Raw genomic sequence first — 23,254 nt, 5'->3', positions numbered from 1 at the left:
AATCAGTGCTGAATTCCTTGTGATTCAGGCCTTACAGTGAAATTCCGGGTCGAGAGGACGATTATATATACCAGTGCATGTCGTAATGTTGTGCCAAAAATAGCTCTCACCTAAAACTTGAAATCTCTAACTCTAAAAACACCAAAGTTATACCGTTTCCGATCAATCAGTTATATGGCAGCTATAGAATATAGTCAGCCGATCCCGGTCGTTCCAACTTATATACTGCGTGTAAAGGAAAGAAGGGTGTGTGCAAACTTTCAAGACGATAGCTTTAAAACTGAGAGACTAGTTTGCGTAGAAACAGACAGACGGACAGACGGACATGCTCATATCAACTCAGGAGGTGATCCTGATCAAGAATATATATACTTTATAGGGTCGGAGATGTCTCCAAAATTATAATACCCTCTGCAAGGATATAAAAAAAAACCACACCTACTTTTCTAAAAGAAGACTTTGGCTTTATAAAACACTAAAAAAGAACCAAATTGAAATATCTTGCTTAGTTCTACAGTAAGCATGTTATTTTTAAATAGGACGCGGTGCCACGCCCACAATTTTTTCAAATCTGAGTTCTTTTGGCCATATAAACTCAAATCAAAATTCACAATCTAAATATCTTGCTTGGTTTTTGAGTTAGAGTGTGTTTCTTAATAAGTGGGCGGTGCCACGCCCAATCTTAAATCTTAAATCTATTGACCATGTGAACTCAAATCAAAAATCACAACTTAAATATCTTGTTTCGTTCTTGAGATATTATTTTTTGCCAGAAAAAGTGGTCATATTTCCTATAGTGGTATGTATGAACACTGGCCTTTGCAGTTTCACTTATCCATTGTAAGAGATATATCAAAAGTTCCGTTTCTCTTACCAAATGTAAGCGATATTTAAAAAGTTTCTCCATTTCAAGGGCTACTAATACACTTTCAAAACTAATACAAATATCATCGTTAGAGCCAATTTCGAATACAATAATTTCTCTTATTTTAAAAGAAGTAAAGGATGTTTCGATAGTTTTATTGGTTGGAAAGCTATTTAACGTAAGCATATAATAGTTAAAACAAGAGAGAAAAACATACTTTTGGTGGGGTTGAATTTTATATACCATTGCAGATGAGATCCGATATGTATTACACATTTCGCATGTATAAATGTAAAATTATTCATCTCCTCCTTTGACCATTTTGTGTCAAGACACCTGCAAATCGACTTTCCTCATGGTGTTTAACTTTACTCATGGTGTTCCAACAATCTCCTCGTCCTGAATTGCTCCAAGTTCCGGCTTAGGACTTATCATCGCTTTCATCGTACTCCATCAAATATAACGTCCTAAATCGTGTATCTTCGACAAATGATTTTGGGACATTATTTCATCACAAGTTGTCATTTAACGACCACAACTCTGTGATGGCGAACAAAGCTACAAGAATATTCAAATTTATAAAACTATGGTCAAAAGAGTTTGACGGTCCTTATACAAATTTTTTACGTAATACGTAATACCACAAATACTGCTCTTGTGTTTGGTTTCCCCTTTTCTCTATTGAATTTGTGCTACAACAATTATTTTTAACAATTAAATACAACAAGTGGGTCTTCTCCCACTAAAACGGTATTAAATAGTTAAACATACCAACAATGCAGGGTGGAAGATTCTATGCTGGTGCCTTGCTTCTTAATGCTTTACTACAGGGTTAAGAAACCTCAAGAGGTCAATTATAATAATTATTTTCTGTCTACGGCGCTCATTGTAATAATTAGATCCTCTTAAGTCGCCGTCAAATAAATAGATCCTTTTCAGTTTCTTTCTATTAATTTCTTTTATTTTAAGTGAGCCACATTTCGTTTCGGTACTCTGGGTTATTCGTAAGTGTTCTTTCGATACAATTTTACTTATTCTAAACCTTTCATGAAAATACTTTTACTTTTTACACTTTCCAGAACCTTTCAACCTCTGCGGTTACAGATTCGCAGAAAAGAGAATATGTATTTTTTAAGAGGGAGGACTTTTTCCAGATTGGATTTAGGACTGAATTGTAGAGTAGTAACTTGTAGTCTAAACACAGTGGCGATCGTGAGTTTATGATCCAGTGAAGGCTGCTAGCTTTTAGTTTTAAGTGCATCTTCTTGCATTCGATATGCTCACGCCAGGTTAGTCGCCTAAGAAGGTGGGTGCCAAGGTACGTTATTTCGTTAGCTTGAAGTATCTGCATAACATTTAAATGTTAAATTTTTACACTTTTGTTCATTTATTTTAATGCGCCAGTCGGACAGCCACCTTTTCACTACTATTAGATGATTAGCCAGTTGGTTTGATGCGTGCGTTGAGCATCTGTACCGACTAAGGATAGTGGTATCGTCAGAGAACGTTGACGTTGTTAGTTGTGCTTTCGTAGGAATATCCGCAGTATACAAAATACAAAGACACGAGTGCGCTTCCTTGTGCAACTCCAGCTTCGATGATGTAGTCGCCCGATGAAGCTGCGTTGCATACCCTATTGTAGAGGTATAATTCCAGTAGTTTGTGGGTGTGCATTAGTCCATCAAGCCAAACTCGGTAGAAAGCATGAGATACGTCGAGAAAAAAAGCGCTACAGTATTCTCGCTGTTCCAAGGCTGAGCGTATTTCTGATGGTAATATGTTTACATGCTCGATAGTTCCACGGTTTCTTCGGAAGGCAAATTGGTGTGCCGGGCAAGCTTCCAGATATGGAATTATGCGAGTTAACAAGCATTTTTCATTGGTCTGTATGAAGTCGGAATTGTGTGGTCTTTTCCAGGCTTCGGTATCATTAGGATAATGGATTTCCTCCAACTTTCTTTTGGAAACAGACAAGAGTAATGATCCCATTGTATATGACAGATGACCTCAATAGCTAATTTCAGAGGTTCGACTAACATCTTTGGGGTCAGTACGTCACCACCGGGAGCCTTTTTTGATTTTAGACCTCTTATTACTTTTTTGATTTCGTTCGGCCGGAATGAACGTGTAGTTGGCAGTGGGGTTACTTCTGGCTGAATTAGTGGTAGAAGAAATGAATTCAAGGCAGGATTTGGCTGGATGACACTTTGGAGATGGGTGGCGAATATATTAATTTTCTCTTTGTCGCTGCGTGCCCAGCATCCTAAGGAGTTTCTTACCAGGGTGGTCATTTCGGTTGGGGCACTACAATTTAGGTGGGCCCTCCACAAGGGATACTTTGTACTTTTTGACAAAAAATTCTGGTTGTACCTCAGCTGTGCATTTTCTTCTTGATGGTGAAGAGCCAAGTCAAGTGATCGGATTGCTTCTTTAAGGCGTTGCTTTCAAGGTGTTGATCTGCAGGTTTCCCAATCACGACGCGTGCCCTTTTTTTTTGACCAGCTTTTTGATTTTGCTGATTGGATTTATAGTACTTGTTTGGGTCTACTTCCTTCCCTTGAGGAGTAGAGGTTTCAGCTAGCGTAACGAATTCTCCTTCAAGGGCGCTCGAAGTGTAGTCGATGTCCAACTGCATATTAAGTTCCGGGGCGAGTTCAATGTGTGCACTTACGTACTTTTTGTATTGAAGCCAGTTAGCTCTTGGCAACGTCAAGTTGAAAGGGTATTCAGATATTTGTGGAATTTGAATAAGCGTAAATAGAACAGGCGAGTGGTCTGATGCTAAGCCCGAGACTACTTTGGCACTTATTAGATTGCAAGGTATGTTTTTTTGTTATCGCCAATACAGTCTGGAAGCTTACGTGGGTCCGTTGGCCAGTATGCGGGACTTCCATGGGAAACATAGTCCAGTATATTTCTCACATTTATAATTTCATTGTACAATTGCCTTGGGTTATCACTAGACGAGATAAAGTATGTTTGGCATTGTAGTCTCCTGCGGCTATAAAAATATTCCTAAGTGAATTTTAGAATTCTAAAAGTTGCCCGGGGAATTAAGAAGCAAGAAGTGCAGCAATTCCGTTACTTCCGTTCCGAAAGGCCTTCGTTACTTGACGTATCAAGTAATGTTTATCTTAATATATACGTATATATTCGTATCAAGAAGAAGAAGAAGTCCAAGAAGTTTATTGCAGACCTTGTTCGGTCATTGAGATTTTTCGATGACGGTAAATGAAAAAGTCCGAATGTATTTAATTTGGACGTTATAAAATATTTGTTCTGCATGCAAATGAAGCTGGATGATCAACAAGATAGACCAGCTTATGGTGTATGCAGCGACTTCATGTTATACATATATAAAGACAACGGCTCGACTAGTCATTGCGAAGCTAAAACTCTCTAAAGAAAAAACCTTTTAAAATAAAGCGGCCGATAAAAAGACGGCTTGCGAAACACTAATCTATTTGTACATAAAAATATTAAGGGGTTATATACCTTTTTATACCCTTGCAGAGGGTATTATAATTTTGTCCAAAAGTGTGCAACGCAGTGAAGGAGACATCTCCGACCCTATAAAGTATATATATTCTTGATCAGGATCACCTCCTGAGTTGATATGAGCATGTCCGTCTGTCCGTCTGTCTGTCCGTTTCTACGCGAACTAGTCTCTCAGTTTTGAAGCTATCGTCTTGAATCTTTGCACACACCCTTCTTTCCTTTGCACGCAGTATATAAGTCGGAACGACCGGGATCGGCCGACTATATCCTATAGCTGCCATATAACTGATTGATCGGAAATGGTATAACTTTGGTGGTTTTAGATTTAGAGACTTCAAATTTGACATGAGAGCTATTTTTGGCAACAAATTACGATATGCCAAATTTTATAAGGATCGGCCGACTATATCCTATAGCTGCCATATAACTGAACGATCGGAAATGACCCAACTTTCGTGTTTTTGAAGATAGAAAGCTGGAACTTGGTACAGATTATATTTTTGGTCAGTTAATCCGACCTAGGAAATTTCATTAGGATCGGCCAACTATATCCTATAGCTGCCATATAACTGAACGATCGGAAATGGTATTTGGTAGAAATATCAACTTTCTTATTTTTGAAGATAGAAGCTTGGGACTTGTTTTAGATTTTTTATTTTAGTTAATTGGTTTTATTATGATGTGTTCATAAGGATCGGCCAACTATATCCGATGTTTGCGATATATATCCGGTTTTAACTGCAAGGGTATATAAACTTCGGCTCCGCCCGAAGTTAGCTTTCCTTTCTTGTTTTTCTTCAAAAAAACGAAAAATTTTTTTTTGCTGAATCCTAAAGTTTATCCCCTAGAGAATATTTTCCCAAAGTTTCATGGAGATCCGAATAATAGTTCGATAGGAAAACAGCGTTTTGAGGCGCGGTTCGTCACGGCTGCGGATAGCCTCAAGCAACTTTGAATGCGAATATCTCAAAGTCGTGTTTTTCCAAAAGTGCCTTCGCTGTGACCACGATTACACAAGAACTATTTGATCGATCTTCTTTAATTTTTTTTTAAATTATTCGTAATGATTGTGCCGAGTTCGTGAACGATTCAGTTTTTTTGCGTCCATTTTTATTTCGCAGATACAAATTTTTTAATAAAATTTTTAGAACTGAAAACATCAATTTTTTGGAAAAATGTTTACTGTATGCAGAAAAAACCAAATATTCTTGAAAATAATCGTTCACGAACGGGAAATAATACTTTAATAATACAAAATTTTTGGTTTTTTGATTTTGGTTGACCTGCTGGACTTCTATCGTGGTCACCGGAAGCCGCTATAAAAAAAGGGTTCCGAGAGAATTGCCATAACTTTGTAAATTGTTTACATTTTTTCAAGAACAAACGCTTATTGTTTCGATAAAAACATGTACTATCAATAAAAAATAACTTCAGTGTCATAAAATAATTGCTACACACCTGAAATAAAAATCCAAAGTTCCCTCAATTTTTTCGCTCAAAAAGGTATATAACCCCTTAATAAACAATTAAAAAAAACAATCAATAAATAATAAAAAATAAATTATAAACTAGTTAAGCGGCTGCTGCCTGTCCCGACTACTTTGCACTTATGTGAAAATTTGGTTTTTCTTATTAGAACTCCGAATAGTGCCGAATAGAATAGTGCTCCGAAAAGTGGAATAGTGTATATAGAATATAGAATTTTGGCCTTTGGCATAGGAAAAGCCGATAGTGGTAATTAGAGGACCGAATGAAGACTTCGCAGTTTTGGCGAAGAAGACGACTGGCGTAGTTTCTGGTTAATTTCGCGGTGATAACACCTGATGTTACAACCGAACCCGTTCGATTTCCTTTGATATTTCAGTTGGTTCGTGTAGTTACAAATTTTTAGAATTGTACAGATAATTGGACACGACTCTAAAATGTTCTTCCTTTGATTCATAAATGTTCGCTTTGATAACCGAGACAACACGAAAATTGTTACCGTTCGGGAGGCTCGGGTTTTTTCTGCAGTGTCTTGCGCGTTGGTTTTCTTCAACCTCTGCCAAGAGGGTAAATCTGATGTTGCTGTCTGCCTAGTAGTAGACAAATAACTTTTAAAATAGACATTAAGGCTTTGTCCCAAAGGATGAGAATGGTAGATTCAGTAGATACACAGCGCGGAGCGTAAAAGTCCAATTCAGCCACAGAAGATCCACAAAGGCGTTGTCTGAAGGCATCTGAAGGCGTTATGTTAGCTATCCTGACTACAATAAGGAATTCGAATTTACTACGGATGTCTCTGTATACGACATTGGTGAGGTGGTATCCCAACAAAGGGATATTACAATGATCTCAAGGACTTTGTCGCCAAAATAACTCAATTACGCCACCAAAGCAAGCGAATTACTTTTAATCGTATCGGCTCTTTCTAAGTTGATACACTTCCGAAGCATATGCGCGTTAGCTACACAGCAATTAAACAATATATTTAAAAATATAATTCTGAAAGGTGCCCACTTAGCATATCAGGTATACCATGCAAGCAACTGACAAACTCTTATACTGTTTTTGAAACCAAAGAAGCCTGCTCCTTCGAAAACAAAATATAAGGGCGCAAAGTCAAGCGCAAAGTAAATCAATTTCAAACCGAATACTTCTTCCCAAAGATGGCAAAAATGGAAAATGAAATCGTCATTAATTGTAAATCCTGCATTAAGCTCAAGTACTACAGGCATAAAAAAAAAACAAAATATTTCGGTTTCTCGGATCCCTACAGAAATATGGAGATGATACAAATTGATATCTTCTCCACAGACAAAAATTTTGTCTGACTTGCATTGACAAGTTTTCCAAATTCCCATCGTTCAGCACATCTTCTCAACAATTGATTGCTCCAGCGCCTGCCCCAGCTCATGAGCTCCTTTCCAAAAGCTAAAAGAATTTTTTTGTGACAATGAAACATCATTGAATTAAACACAATACTCACCATTTTGAGTAACCACTTTGAATATCTAGGAAAAAAAAGTCCCTGGATATAAGTAAAAAAGTGTTTCCAAAATAAGACTTGGAAACAAGCTCACAGCCTTATGTGAGGAAAGGTCAGTAGACGTAGACTTTATTAAAATGAATGTGGTTCCCAAAGACTATCTCAAGTAACCAACTTTTCATTTCTAACTCTACGGAATTACCCTGTAGCAATAACCAAAGGAAAGTAAAAAATAAAACAAGTCAAATAATTCGGTAGTGGTTCCCCATGCCTTCCAAGACATATTCATAACCTTACCTTTCAATACATCTTACAGGATCAAAATCTTTCTAGGTACTAGCTTTGGCGTTAGCACAAAAAATGAAATATTTCCAAGCACATTGCCATAATTGATGGGGTAGAAAGATTTTGCCGCTTACGTTTCTCCGAGTACAGGTAAATAGCAAAAAAAACTTCCAAAATGAGTGACAGTCGCGTATGAAAATATCCAGGTTATCGGCACAAGCCACCTGTGGGTTCTGGTCGAACCGTTGAGCGTCCATCACCTAAGCAATTGAAACAATAAACAAATAGAAAGGTTTTACGAGGGCTGACAATAAAGTAAGGTTTCCAATATTTTTTTTCACACAAAATGACATTTATTTACAAAAAGCGATACACCGTTGGAAAGGCCAAGGTGTTGGCTACTTTTCTACATAATCGCCATTTTTTTCCAAAACCTTGCGCATCTGCACGATGAACTTGTCTATGCCGGCAGAATACCACTCTCCATCCGCCTCGCGCAGCCAGGTGTTGACCTCTTTCTGAACCTCCGCGTCACTATCAAACTTCTTCCCTCCGAGAGGTTTTTTCAGGGCGGGGAACATGTGGTAGTCACTTGGGGCCACGTCGGGACTATAAGGAGACCGACGGTCGGCCACTTCTCTCCTCGTCGTGAATATTAGTGCGCCCGGAATTGAACTCGCGGCTCCACTTACACACGTTTTTTATGTTCATACACTTTTCCCCGTAAACTTCAACTAGTTGATGATGGATTTCAATGGGTGTCACCTTTTTCGCACTCAAAAAACGTATTACAGAACGCAATTCACACTTGGACGCTGACGCGAGGGGTACCTCCATCGTTGACGGCTGCTCAGCCAAGACTGAGCGGTTGGGGAAGCCTCACCCAGCAGCAAAGTGGTAGTGGGGGAACCAAGAAATACGGCGGTGTTGCCAGATTTCGCCTAGCGCGTGATCCGGCGAAGTTGCAGCGTTGGAGACCTTACTTTATTGTCAGCCCTCGTATATGGAAACAAATCCTTTAAGATGGGAAATTTTACCATATTTGGTTGTTCGATCCTCATGAGAATTTTTTTAGAAAACAAATTTCATAAATCAAAAAATTTACAAAATGTTTTCCAAAGCTTTTTTCTTCAAATACACCAAATTTATGGCATTGTCGATCAATCATTTATATGGCACATTCAGGATACAGTCGACCGATCCAGCTCTTAAAAATTGTACATTTTCCTAGCACCAGTACAAAGAGGTTTTTAAGAAATAGTTTTTATGCCAAACTATTTATATAAATTGAGCTTATTTGCGACATAAGCTCCTGGCCGTATCTTATTCTTTAGCCCATAGTGTGTGACCCCTCTTCTTAGCCGCTATATATGACGTTTCCGCTCTCCGAGTATCTCATCGCGGTAGCCCGTCATCCGTCGCAACTTTGGTGCAATTTTCGTCATCGTCGCTGGAATGGATGCTGGAGCAGATTATCGAGTTTCGACCATCATTAACAGTCAAGACCATACGGGACGAAAGGCTGATGAGCTCTGGGAAAAGCTATGGGAATTGGGAAAAATGGCAATACTGCAAGAAGTATGGAGTACACCAGGCTGCGTTATTTGCTGGACTGTGCCCCGATTGTGACTGAGTCACTCTAGCGCTGCCTCTAGATGCGCCCGTTGCCGATTCTTGCAAGATATCTCCGCGATCATCACAGTTGCTGCGTCGATCATCACGCACTTTCTCTCGCCCATCGCCCGGGATTGCCTTCATCGGGAGTACGTATGGATCTCCCATTCATTCCCATTCCCCATGTGTAGCAAGTAGTAGAGCTTATTCGACAGTCCCGTAATGGCGGGAGTTTCGAGACTGAGTTAATTCAGAAAGCGTTCGTGTGCTGCCGGCTCGTCCGCCAAATCTTGCCGGTGGATTTGTTCAAAAGGTTTCGATCAATCACCCATCTTCACCCGTGATTTGCCTAAGCATTCATATGGTATGGAAGCCAAAGGACAGGGTTCTTTGGCTGATTCTGGCGGAACCGAAAAACTAATGGCAGCAACGATCCTCATTACAAGCCAGCTAAATTGCCCGCCGATCCCGCCACTAGCAACGACGAAGCTTATAGGATGGATGTCGATTTATGACAGAGTCAATTTTTTTATATTTTTTTTTTTTTTAAACATTTGAAAGTTTTTTTTACAATCTGTCCTCAGTTAGGGACCAAATTTAAATTTTTAAGTTAACCTTGACAGTAGGAGTTTGAAAAATACAAGCTATGAATCTAAAAAGGTTAATTTAATTCAGTGGATGCTTCCTCTTGAGTCGTCGGATGGTGGTGCTGCTGTCAAGCGAATTGGTAACACATGTGTTTGAATGTCGTGTTATTCTGTCCTTGTATTTAGCGGCGAATCTTCTAACTTCAGCGCTGACTGTAGGGATGCCAGTTGAGCATGAATAGTCAAATTGTCATGGTAAGGATGAGCCCCAGACAGCGTCCTGAGAGCTCTGTTCTGTGCCAGCTGAATGACTTCCATATTGCTTGTACTCGCTGTGCCCCACAGTTGGATACCATATGTCCAACCTGGCTTCACTATTGACTTATATATTAGTAGTTTTACCCGAAGCTTCAGGGTTGACTTAAGTTCAATCAACCAGTAAAGCCGCCGCAGCTTTTCTTGTACTTGCTTTCGTTTGCGCAGTAGATGGGTCCTCCATGTTAGACGCCTATCCAACGTCATTCCCAAATATTTAGGGGTTGAGTTAGGTGGTATGGCAGTGCCTCCAATGCTAATCTGTGGACAGTCGCCTCTCTTCAAGGTAAATGTAGTTTGGGCGGACTTATCATGATTAATCGCAATGTTCCATCTTTGAAGTCACGGGTCAAGGGCATCGAGCTGAAGCTGGAGACAGTCAGAGGCATCCTGTGGCAAGTTTGCCGAAGCTAGGAAAGCTGTGTCGTCTGCATATGTTGCGGCTAGCAAACCTCCTTCATATATAACAGGCATATCTGCTGTGTATAGTGTGTAGAGAATTGGACCAAGGACACTACCCTGCGGTACACCTGCCTTAATGGGCCTATAATCTGACCTTGCGTCTCTACATCTAACCCTAAATGACCTGTCATTCAGGTATGACTGCAATGTCAAGTCAATGCTGCAGCATCTCATGCCCAATAGATTCTTAGTTAGGAGCGGGTCTTTCAATCGGTTTATTTTATTAAGCGATTGTGTTATTGGATAGATTAATTTATAGCGACAGCGGTTTCGGTCGATTCGAACAGTGACTTTTTTTTTTAACTTTTCATATCAATTAATAAATAAATAACATTTTGTTCTCTTAAATAGGTAAGTATACTTTGAAAGCCATAAAAAATCAATATGGTACCTGAAAAGGTGGTACCATTAAATCTTCGAGATCGCCTCCCTAAAATATGAATTTCTTCAAAAGTGCATAAAAGTGCACATTTTAAATATATTCATTTGAAAAAAATTGAATTCTTCTTAACAAAGAATCCCTTTTTATATTATCATGTTGCATAAAAAGCAAGAAAGCCGTAGTTGAAAATATACTTCAAAATTCGTCTCTTACGAAGAGAACTTAAGATTTTTACAGACTGTTTGGGAACAAGGCAGCCCATTATTAAAGTTTATATTTTTCGTCCTGATTCTCAGTTTGTTTTGATTCCTTTTCTTAGGCATGTAAATTGCACCTCTTATTAATGTACAGATCTGCATTCACCTTGCATAAAAGCGCATGATCTTTGAGCTTTCGTTGTAACGTTACTGTATTCACAATCACGCCACTTTATCTTATATAAGCTTTAAATTCTTCTAAGCTAATCTTTTGTTATCTAACTCTGGCCCGCGATCGGAAAAAAATTTGCTTATCAATTTGTTAGAGCTTTGGAATCTATCTCAACGATCGTCTTCACATTGGACCATTTATTCAGCGAAATCTTATTGGCGTTCTTTTGCGATTTAGGCAGCATCGATTTTTTTATCGATGCTAACAGTCACTTATCGCCTGGAACCTTCTCCATTCCTGGCCTGCTAAACAACAGTTCGATCACCAAACACTAAAAATACTTGGGATTCATTGGAACCCCTGAATGGATGAACTATTGGTCAAGTTGCTTCCAAACGCTAAGCGGGCTTCTCTAACAAAACGAAAGCTGCCGTCCAACTTGTCACGAATTTACGATCCACTCGGCATGATAGCTTAAGACACGGTCATGCGAAAGCTACTATTTCTGAAGAGCTGTACGGTTGCGCTTCGGCAATGAGGCAATGGGATGAGGCGATTACTGGATGATGGTAAACCATCAGTGGCCAATGCTATCAAACTGCCATGTTCCCAGAAACATTGTCCTATCTGGTCAACCGATTGAGCTAAATGGGTTCACAGATGGCTCATTTAATTCATACGGTGCTTTTATCTCAGCCGAGTTCTTAAAGGTCATTGGACCCCTAATGGTTGGGCAACCCTCACCGGGATTGGACATTTTTAAAATCTAATTTATTCCGGAGAAATACAAAAGCGAGGAACGAATTATCAAGCCCAAAACTCTACATAGCTTTACGGTTAAAAGCTTGGAGGAGTTCCTGATCAAGAAGATTTAATCGTGTACCCACCTCATCCGAATAGTAAGTTTCTGCTATCCGGAGGTCGAGTTGAACGAGCCGCCGTCAGCTACAACATTAGGCATCCTATTTTGATCCCGAAACAATCTACTTTAGCAGATCTACTAGCTCAACATGTTCATGTTAAATATATACATACTAGCGTGGACGCAAAATTCAATGTTCTTCGGCCATCAGTATAATAATTAGAAGCTTCAACTACGCATTGAGTGATGAGTGGCTGAGCGACGCTCTCTCAAGCGACGTAAAATATTAAAGCTTATGAGAAAGCATGGAGTGGCCACGCAGCCGCTGAGCGATGAGCGAAGTGCTTGAGTGTCAGAGCGACCTCGTTCAGCGCTAGAATTAGTCTTAATTTTTGGTGCATCGCTGAGCGACAAAAAGCAAACGATGCAAAAAATATGCGCGAAATCTTTAATTTTGGCTGTTCAAAGCCGAACCGTTTTATGGAACGACACTCATAAAGAGTACAAAAATAAAAATACTACTGATAAGGAATGGAATGAAGTAGGAGTTATTTGTAACTGTAAAGGTAAGCTCTTATTTAACGCCATGCCTTTGTATTCTCATTAGGTGGCTATATTTACTGTAATGGTTTTCAAACAGATTTCGTAGAATCAACTCGAGTGATGTCGCTCAGTGCGTGGCCACCTCACTCAAAGCGATTGCTCGTTAACCTCGCTCGGGAGAGCGTCGCTCAGTCGCTCAGTATTGGGTCCTTGGAGCTCTAAATATTATTCGAAAAACTGTATTTCGATGCAATCCTTGTTTTTTTTACTGCGAAAGGCAGTCCCACAGGTCCAACCGATTAGATGTTTCATGCAAACAGGACTCGACTACGCTGTACCCATAGCAATAAAGGAAACAAAGGGACAAACTCCAAGGATGGGAAAGGCCTGGTTCGTGGTTTTTGTCTTCCTTGCCATAAAGGCACTCCATCTTGAGGTAGTTAGCGATCTGAAGAAGAAACCATTTACTACAAGGCATACAGCATTTCAACTGGAAAAGATGGCGGAGTATTTAACATTGCTGCAGGTCCGCACGAAATAGACAAGATAGACGGATAAATTGGAAGTTGACACTCTTGTCGTACTCAAGGAGCCAACTTTACCCGCATCGAAACGGATTCTTGGACGAGTGGAAAAAGTACACCTTGGAATGGATAACAATGTCTGTGTCGTGACCATCAGGTCTGGACAGGGACTCCACAAGCGGCCCATCCCAAATATAGCTGTCCAATATATTTATTTATCTTTTTTAAGATAAATATTTATTTTTATTTTTGTTTTTATTCTCTTTCTTAGGCATGTATATAGGGCAACTCGTATCAATGTACAGTTCTGCGTACTCCATGCATTAAAGCGCATAATCCGTTGTATCGTAACAGTATTCACAATCACGCCACTTCATCTTATGTTACCTTTAAGTTTTTTAAAGCTATTCTTTTGCAATCTGCGCAATAAACGGCAGTCAAATTTTTGTGACTTATTATTTTTTTTAAGCCCAGTGCATCGGAAATAAATTTAATTTATTAAAAATTCTGTAAATCCAGATTATATTATACAAAATACAGAGTTAGATCTGGTGGATCCGGTGGTTCGATTCACAGACAATTATTATTTACCTAAGTAGAAACTGCTTGTAAGCGGGTAAAAGCATGTTGATCATGTAACAATATTATCTAATTATACTTCTATGGCCGTTGTAAGAAAAGCTTTGAAAAATGGAGCTTTGCGGCGATCTCGGTTGAGAATATCCAAAATAGAAAATTTTTATTGATTCTTTTAAGGAGCACAATAAAGGTAATTAACGAACCAAAAATTTTCGTTTTTAGAAAAATTGCTTCACTTTGAAATAAAAATTTGTTTTTCTCCTGATTCTTTTGTTCATTATATTCAAGAAGATTGTTTTAAAATTTTATCGATTGAAACTTTGCACACACCCTTCTTTCCTTTGCACGCAGTGTATAGGTCGAAACGGACCTGCTATATAACTAATTGATCGGAACGCTATAGCTTTGGTGTTTTTAGAGTTGGAGTTATTTGGAGGAATAACTTTGGAGTTATTTTGAGAGTTCGGATTTTGTATGAATGCTATTTTTGGCAAAATAATACGACATTCCCAGTTTCATAAGGATCGTCCGATTATATCCTATAGCTGCCATATAATTGAAAAATCGGAAATGACCCCACTTTCGTGTTTTTGAAGATAGAAAGTTTGAACTTCGTACAGATTATATTTTTGGTCAGTCGATCCGACCTACAAAATTGCATAACGATCGACCGATCGTGTAGCTGCCATATAACTGAACAATCGGAAATTGCGTCGAATATACTGGTACTTAGTAAAAATACCAAAATTAGTATTTTTGAAGATAGAAGATTGGGATTTTTTTTAGATTTTGTGTTGCAATAAATTGGTTATATTATGATATTCTGGTAGGGATTGGCTAACATATATTTAATTTTTGCGATATTTTAACTGCCGCCAGAAGTTAGCTTTCTTTTTTTGTTATTTCTTTCTCTGCTGGAGAAAGATGTTTTTTATTTTTTGCGAAGTTGATGCGATTTGTTTTGCTTTTGTTTCTGTACTTTTGTTTGATTAATTTAATAACTTAAAAATTATAATTAGAAGTTACCATAATTTATAATTAAAATTTAAAAATTGGTTTTTATAAATTCTGAGTCGTTTTGTAATTTTTTTTTTCTACAACATTATAATTTTGAATTCGCGTTGATTGTCAACATGGAAAAGTATCTTCGGCTTTAACCAAGTTTCTGTAAAGGCGGAAATAAGGGATGCAAAAGAGAGATCTATGAGAATACAGGGTGGGCCACGTAGCGGTCACTTTTTGAACTAATAGTTATTTCGAGAACGTCACCACATATGTCAGTCGCATATTGATAGTTGTTCAGTTTATCAACTCCGGTTCACGAAATGGAACGTGAAAATTTCCGCTGGGAAATGGTAAAATTTTACTTCCAAAGTAATGAATCAGATTTTGACGAAAAATCATCTTCTCGGACGAGCCGCATTGCCGTATCTGGGGAACGGAAAACCCTCAAAACTGCCGTATCAGGGGAACGGAAAACCCTCATGTGATCGTGGAGAAACCAATGCATCCCGAACGAGTGACTGTTTGGTGCGGATTATGGGCTGGTGGTATCATTGGGGCGTTTTTCTTCTACTATTATCTCTGGGGTGCCGTTATATGTTAAATAAATGTTATGCCAAGAATCCATAAACAATTAAGGTCCTGAAAGCCGAAATCGGCGAAGTTATTGGCCAGATACAGCCCCACACGCTCGAGAATGTCGTCAAAAATTGGTCTGATCACATCGGCTACTGCCACGCCATTCGCGGCAGCCACATGAATGATGTTTTGTACCATTATTAAACCGGAAGAATTAAGCTTTACAATACAAAAATCAGAATTGAAAAATATTGACGCGTTTTCATTTTATAGCCATTTCAAAGGGAAGGGAAGAGTAGGAGTAGGAAGGGAGTAAGAGTATTTAATTTTCCATTTTGTTGTTACTATTAAGCTAAAAGGTAAAACAATTTTCAAGTTAAGTTTGTTGTTACATTACCCGAAGCAGTTTTATAACCTCGTTCACATTAAACACGTATCTTTTCCACCTCTGCTTATGTTTGAAAATTCATTTGCGCCCTCTGATCAGGCCATTACCGATCTATTTAAAAATCTTTTATAATTCTCTTACATAAAAAAGGGAAAAGTTCGATGCTATCCATCACTAAATTTTCCTCAATATCATCAAGTTCTTTGAAAAATTAATTACTCCTCATTTAATTGGTCCTTTACTCTTCGACCATTTCTTCACTAACTTATTGGAGTTGACATCCTTTGTCATAGATGGCTTCCGATAGCAATATTTGTTTCTTCAAACTGATGTTTGATACTTTAGTAAAGCATTTAATTTAGTAAATCATTTTCTCCTGTTGAGTAAACTTATTCTTTTGAGATTTCCTACAGACTTTCTTACTTAGATTTCGATCTACATAGATGCAGGAACACAAAGAGTTTTTTTTTTAAATTTACATTCCTGCTTAGTCCGTGCTTCATCTGGTTTTCCTCAAGGATGTCATCTTGGCCCGTTACTGTTTATTCTTTTTGTTAACGACTTGCCCCTTGCTTTAACGAACTCGCTAATATTTATGCACGCAGACGCAGATTTTAAAATAGAGTAGTTACTCTATGTATAATTTTTTTGTGTTCAAATCCTCGCAAGGACTTTGAACTTTCTTTTATAATTATTATTTTTTTATTTTTCTTTAATTGTAATATTTTTCTTTAATTTTAAAATTGTAAAATTTTTTAATTTATCATTGTGTCCGGCTAATAAAATTTCAAGGGAGACCGTACGGCTTTAAAGTAAGCGAATCCATACCAAAACAAGAAAGGAAAGCTAACTTCGGGCGGAGCCGAAGTTGATATACCCTTGCAGTTAAAACCGGATATATATCGCAAACATCGGATTATTGGACGATCCTTATGAGAATATCATAAAATAACCAATTTATTACAATAAAAAATCTAAAACAATGTACCAAGCTTCCATCTTCAAAAATTCCAAATTTGCTATTTTTACCAAATACCATTTCCGATCGTTCAGTTATATGGCAGCTATAAGATATAGTCGGCCGATCGTTATGCAATTTGGTAGGTTGTATTAACTGACCCAAAATAGAATCTGTACGAAGTTCCAGCTTTTTATCTTCAAAAACACCAAAGTTTGTTAATTTCCGATTGTTCAGTTATATGGCAGCTATAGGATATAGTCGGCTGATCCTTATGAAATTTGGCATGTTGTATTATTGTGCCAAAAATAGCATTCGTACTAAATCCTAATTCTCTAGCTTTAAAAACACCGAAGTTATAGCATTTCCGATCAATCAGATATATGGCAGCTATATGATATAGTCGGCCGATCCTTATGAAATTTGGTAGATCGTATGATTTTGCCAAAAGTAGCATTCGTACAAAATCTGAACTCTGTAACTCTTAAAACACCAAAGTTATACCATTTCCGATCAATCAGTTATATGGCAGCTATAGGATATAGTCGGCCGATCCCGGCCGTTCCGACTTATATACTGCGTGCAAAGGAAAGAAGGGTGTGTGCAAAGTTTCAAGACGATAGCTTTAAAACTGAGAGACTAGTTCGCGTAGAAACAGACAGACAGACGGACAGACAGACGGACAGACGGACAGACGGACAGACGGACAGACGGACATGCTCATATCAACTCAGGAGGTGATCCTGATCAAGAATATATATACTTTATAGGGTCGGAGATGTCTCCTTCACTGCGTTGCACACTTTTGACCAAAATTATAATACCCTCTGCAAGGGTATAAACATGAGCTGAAGAGTAAGGATAGTAGAAGATATTTCTGATCTCTTTGCGCTCCCATTGGTTCGTTTTGAACGTGTCAAACTTTCATCGTTCCAAAGATGTTACGATCCAAAAATAGAATTCTCTCTTTCCCTCTCTCATCTGCCAGCCGTTTGTCGTGGAACTCGCTCTCAAATGTTTTCATTTTTACAGCGGGTTCCACGACGCGGCTTGCTAATATGCCGTAGAACCCGCACTTATAGAGATTTTTACAGCGGGTTCCATGAAGAACTGAGGCAATGTTAGGGTCATTCTAAAATTTAGTATTTTTCTTGATTGGATTATAAATTTTGGAAAATACTTTAAAATAATAAAAATAAAATATAAATAGATTTCAAATTAAAACAAGAAAGGAAAGCTAACTTCGGGCGGAGCCGAAGTTTATATACCCTTGCAGTTAAAACTGGATATATATCGCAAACATCGGATATAGTTGGCCGATCCTTATGATTACATCATAATAAAACCAATTAATTACAATAAAAAATCTAAAAAAAAGTCCCAAGCTTCTATCTTCAAAAATACGAAAGTTGATATTTCTACCAAATACCATTTCCGATCGTTCAGTTATATGGCAGCTATAGGATATAGTCGGCCGATCCTAATGAAATTTCGTAGGATTAACTGAACAAAAATATAATCTGTAGCAAATTCCAGCTTTCTATCTTCAAAAACACGAAAGTTGGGTCATTTCCGATCGTTCAGTTATATGGCAGCTATAAGATATAGTCGGCCGATCCTTATGAAATTTGGCATGTCGTAATTTGCCAAAAATAGCTCTCATGTTAAATTTGAAGTCTCTAAATTTAAAAACACCAAAGTTATACCATTTTCGATCAATCAGTTATATGGCAGCTATAGGATATAGTCGGCCGATCCCGGCCGTTCCGACTTATATACTGCGTGCAAAGGAAAGAAGGGTGTGTGCAAAGATTCAAGACGATAGCTTCAAAACTGAGAGACTAGTTCACGTAGAAACGGACAGACAGACAGACGGACAGACAGACGGACAGACGGACAGACGGACATGCTCATATCAACTCAGGAGGTGATCCTGATCAAGAATATATATACTTTATAGGGTCGGAGATGTCTCCTTCACTGCGTTGCACACTTTTGGACAAAATTATAATACCCTCTGCAAGGGTATAGAAAGTGGACGTCCCGAGCCTGACTTGAACACATTTTACTCTACGCATCAGTTAAGCACTCTACCACTCGGCTATCCTACATTCGTTGCCGCGCTGTTTTAGTTCCAGCGCTGGAACCCGCAATAGCAAATTTTTGTTTGTATGAGATGTCCCATCTATGTACTTTATAATCTTTGGTTTTATTAAAAGGTGGTCACAAGAACTTAAAGTTTATTCATTTCTTTGGTCCGTCCGATTCTGGAGTACGGTTCATGTGTCTGGAGTCCCCAATATAGAATACATCAGGACCGCATAGAACCCGTACAATAGAATTTCTTGACTTTTTTACCTTTTACCTTTAGACTTTTCAGAGGTCTAAACTGGGATGAAAATCTTTACCTTCCATTTTATAATAGTAGACTATTACATATAAACTTACCTAGCTTAACAAATCGTAGGACAATGCTCGGTGTAGTTTTTTTGCATAACCTAATTAATGGTGATGTAGATAGCCAACATTTACTAACACGATTAAATTTCAATATTCTTAATGGAACGACTAGAAACTTTAGTCCTCTATTCCTTAGCCATTGTATTTCGACATATGAACTATATTTTGACCGTAACTGAATATTCGTTAGTTAAACATTCGTACACTCGTTAACTAAAATAAAAACATATTAAAAAATTAAAATATCCCATAAAAGTGTTTCGTAATAAATAAAGATTAAATTTCATTTTAGCATTAAGACGGCGGCGTGAGTCTATGGAGGGAAAATATGCGACAGACACTCAATTACAACTAAGATTTCAAAGACCGCGATCAAGAACATCGAGCCGGTAGCTTATCCTATGGAAATTGTTTAATTAATTTTTTTGTTGATAATTTGTATCATTAAAGGAACCGTGGTACATTAAACCACGCACCAGAAAGTTGTGATGGAAACATATTTAAAACTAATGAAGAGCATTTTGGAAAGCATGAAGGGTCAAGCTGTCTTTCATGGAGTGAGCTGAAACCTAAAGCAAATATTTCGTCGCCCCTTGAAGACCCTCAAATTGAAAATAATGCGCGGCCTCGTCATCACAGGCATCATATAGAATAACCACGTATAATATAAAAGTTGAACGCAATAATAAGGTGTTGGTATTGTATTTCGAAGTGAAGGCAGATCTCCTCTAATATTTTATTCTTTTATTGTTATAACGACGTCCACGTTTCAAATTAATTCACGTATTTCTTTTATATGCAAATATAAAAATAAATAAAAGTGCCCATATTAATTAATTTTGATAAGGCCTGTAGGAATTATTTAAAAAATTATACATTTATGAGTAAATATAATATATCTTCGGGCAGATTCGAAGTTAATATACCCTTGCAGTAAGGTGTCAAATTTTTTGTATATGATATATATGGGATTAGATCTCAAAAATAATCATTATCGAAATAATATGGTAAGAAAATCATCATCAGACCAAAGTAATGACGGTTCTGATCAGTTGAACGACTAAGCAGCTATGGGATATTGTCGGACGATCCTTAGAAATTATTAATTATTAAACCAATTTATTAATCCAATATAGAAACTGTAGAAAGTCGCTACCTTCTAACTTAAAAAACACAATAATGGTGTCATTTCCGATCGTTTCGATATAGGATATGGCTTCTAAACGATACGAGGTGTGTTCAAAAAATAAAGCGACTCTGTATTTTCAAGAAAAACTGTTAATTTATTTATCAATATTTATGTTGTCTCCTTCAAAATAATCTCCTTCTGATACAATACACTTATGCCAACGGTACTTCCAATCCTCAAAGCACTTCCCAAAAGCACTTCCCTTTTCGGTATAGCCGTGAGCTCTTCCAGCGATGCAGTCTTTATCTCTTCAATCGCTGCAAATCGATTGAATTGAGCTTTGGCTTCTATATCATAAATTGGCTTCCAATCGATTGAATTGAGCTTTGGCTTCCATATCATTCCATATACCTATGATTCGTCACCAGTTATGAACCTTTTCAGTAAATCTGGTTCGTCGTTGACGTCATTCAACAGATCTTGAGCGAAGCTCATGCGACGGTTCTTTTGGTCAAAATTCAGCAATTTTGGAACAAACTTCTCTAACTCAAGTTCAAAAATTTCAAGGCACGAGCCATGCGATATGCCGACATCTTCACCAACATCTCTGATAGTTATTCGAGGATTTTCCAACAAAAATTTCTTCACAGCTTGAACGTTTTCATCAGTTGTTGACGTGCTTGGGCGTCCAGAGCGAGGCTCGTCATTGGCATCTTCCCGGCCATCTTGAAAGAGTTTGTTCCACTTGTAAACATTTTTTTTACTCAGAACAGTTTTACCGTATGCCACTGTAACATTTCAAGTGTTTCGGAGCACTTTATTTTATTTTTTACACAAAATTTGATGCAAATCCTTTGATCCATATTTTTCGATAGGAAAAAATTGGCGAGTACGCAAAACAACTTGCAACCTTTACGCCTCTCAAAACCAAACAAAAAAAGGCATTTAGTTGAAACTTGGTACAGATATTAGGGAAGAGGGCACCAACATAACAAAACAAAGAAATCGATTATCGAAAATATGTTGCCCGTGACAGTTTAAAAGTCATTTTACTTTTAAACACACCTCGTACAATCGGCTTGTTAAAAGACTCAATAGTATTTCTATAAAATACAGAAAAAATTGCAACTCTCTAACTTAAGCAAGAAAGGAGGGCTAAAGTCGAGTATAGTCGACTATGTTATACCCGGTACTCATCTCTTCCACACACAAGTAACCTTTATAATTTAATCTTTAAAAGTATGGGTTCTCAGCAACAAATTTTTACATTAGCTTGACCTTCACGAACACCATAAGAGTCCAAGTTCCAAAACAAATAGTTTTATATTTTATAGTCTTTGACACTCGTTTTTTTTTAATTTAAGTCCTTTGTACGGAAAATGGTATATCTCTTTTTAAATTCGGTTGATTTGGATAACATTTGAACATACCTATAAAAATAGTTTGGCATCAAAAGTTTTTCAGAAAACTTTCCAAAACTTCGTAGGCATTGTAGGAGTCTCCGTGCCAAAGCTCTATCTCTTATAGTCTCTGAAATCCACATTATACCTTTTCAATCGACGAGTACCGGGTATAAAAATACCAAATAGCATTTCCATTAACAGTCATAGTATATATTAGGCCGATGTGAAAGAAGAAGGATGTGTGCAAAGTTTGAAGTCGATAGCTTAAAAAATGAGAGATTAGTTATGTTAAAAGTTTTCTGTTTAACTTAAAACAGACATCGAACATGCATATATCAAATCAGGAGGTGATTCTGATCTATACTATATATACATTATTGAAGATGTCAAAGATACTTTGCAAACTTTTGACGAACATTAAAATACACTCTGCAAGGGTATAAACAAAAGAAAATGATTTTTATACTATCTAAGAATAAACCAGAATTATTTACTTTTTATCCTTATAGCTTGCAACCATATAATATGATTAATTATTTGAATTAACAACATAAAAATTAAAAAAAAATTCATGTTTACTCAAATAATTATTTTTTTACTACGTTATTTAGTTTTATATGGTTTTTAAGCTAAAAATTTTACCTGCTCCACATAAATTTTTTTTTGAACCGTGTGCATGAGCACAAGTGTAAAATTCTTGTTTATAACTGACCTTAAAAAGTGCTTTCTATGTATTTTTAAGTTAAAAATATAAAAAAAAAAACATAAAATTAAATTATTGTATATAACGGTATTGTCGAAATGTAATAGAAAAATTTAACCTCAATAAAGTGTAACATTAATTCTCATAAATTATTATTTGATTAGTTTTAGCTGTATTGTCGCAATATCATAAATGAATACTACCAATTAATGTCAATTATGGCTCAGTACCCAGCGGGCCACCTCGCGATCGTTAGAAAAAGGGTTCTTACAAGATTCGCTTGCAGATCTAAAAGCGCGCTATAGAAATGTGAATTTGCACGAAATAATAATAGAATATAGAATACATAGAATAGAATACATAGTAGAAGTAAACTTGTGCGACGTTGCCAAATTTTCACTCGTGATTAGCTTGTCAATACGACAGGGAACCAAAAATAATAGAACAGTGAACTCATTTGAAGCATTAATATAAAGTTGATCGGTTTCTCATTATTAAATTAAAAAACGGATCACAGAGACATAGACGACAAAAACGGCGCGTGGCGCATATTTTGAAAGTGCAATAACATGAACTCGTGTAAAGTTGTGTAAAGTCTGGTCGCGGTTGTTTCCGTTGTTCTTCACATTTTCTTTTACTTTGATATCAAGTATTATTAATCGTAGACGCGATTGGAATTGTGAAATTTGCCATGTGATTTGAATTAAAAATTTTGAATTAAAAACAAGAAAGGAAAGCGAACTTCGGGCGGAGCCGAAGTTGATATACCCTTGCAGTTA

The 23,254-nt window shown here is 37.3% G+C and overlaps 1 protein-coding gene across 5 annotated transcripts in view; it reads left to right on the top strand.

Annotated features, from left to right (window-relative positions):
- Nucleotides 1–22,583, top strand: part of Asator (tau-tubulin kinase asator) — a 160,431-nt gene extending 137,848 nt beyond the window's left edge. For 2 of the 5 annotated variants that reach the window (XM_070282322.1, XM_043213623.2), the window contains exons 5-6: nucleotides 19,533–19,629; nucleotides 19,691–22,583. In XM_070282322.1, the coding sequence (XP_070138423.1) occupies nucleotides 19,533–19,629; nucleotides 19,691–19,895 (302 nt within the window). In that variant the 3' untranslated portion in view covers nucleotides 19,896–22,583. The remainder of the gene's footprint in view (nucleotides 1–19,532; nucleotides 19,630–19,690) is intronic. The other 3 variants (XM_043213621.2, XM_043213620.2, XM_070282317.1) reach the window with 2 other exon arrangements.
- Nucleotides 22,584–23,254: the final 671 nt, after the last annotated feature.

This window comes from Drosophila bipectinata, chromosome 4 (assembly GCF_030179905.1).
Source record: "Drosophila bipectinata strain 14024-0381.07 chromosome 4, DbipHiC1v2, whole genome shotgun sequence".
Taxonomy (NCBI): domain Eukaryota; kingdom Metazoa; phylum Arthropoda; class Insecta; order Diptera; family Drosophilidae; genus Drosophila; species Drosophila bipectinata.
This window is presented reverse-complemented; position numbering and strand designations above follow the sequence as displayed.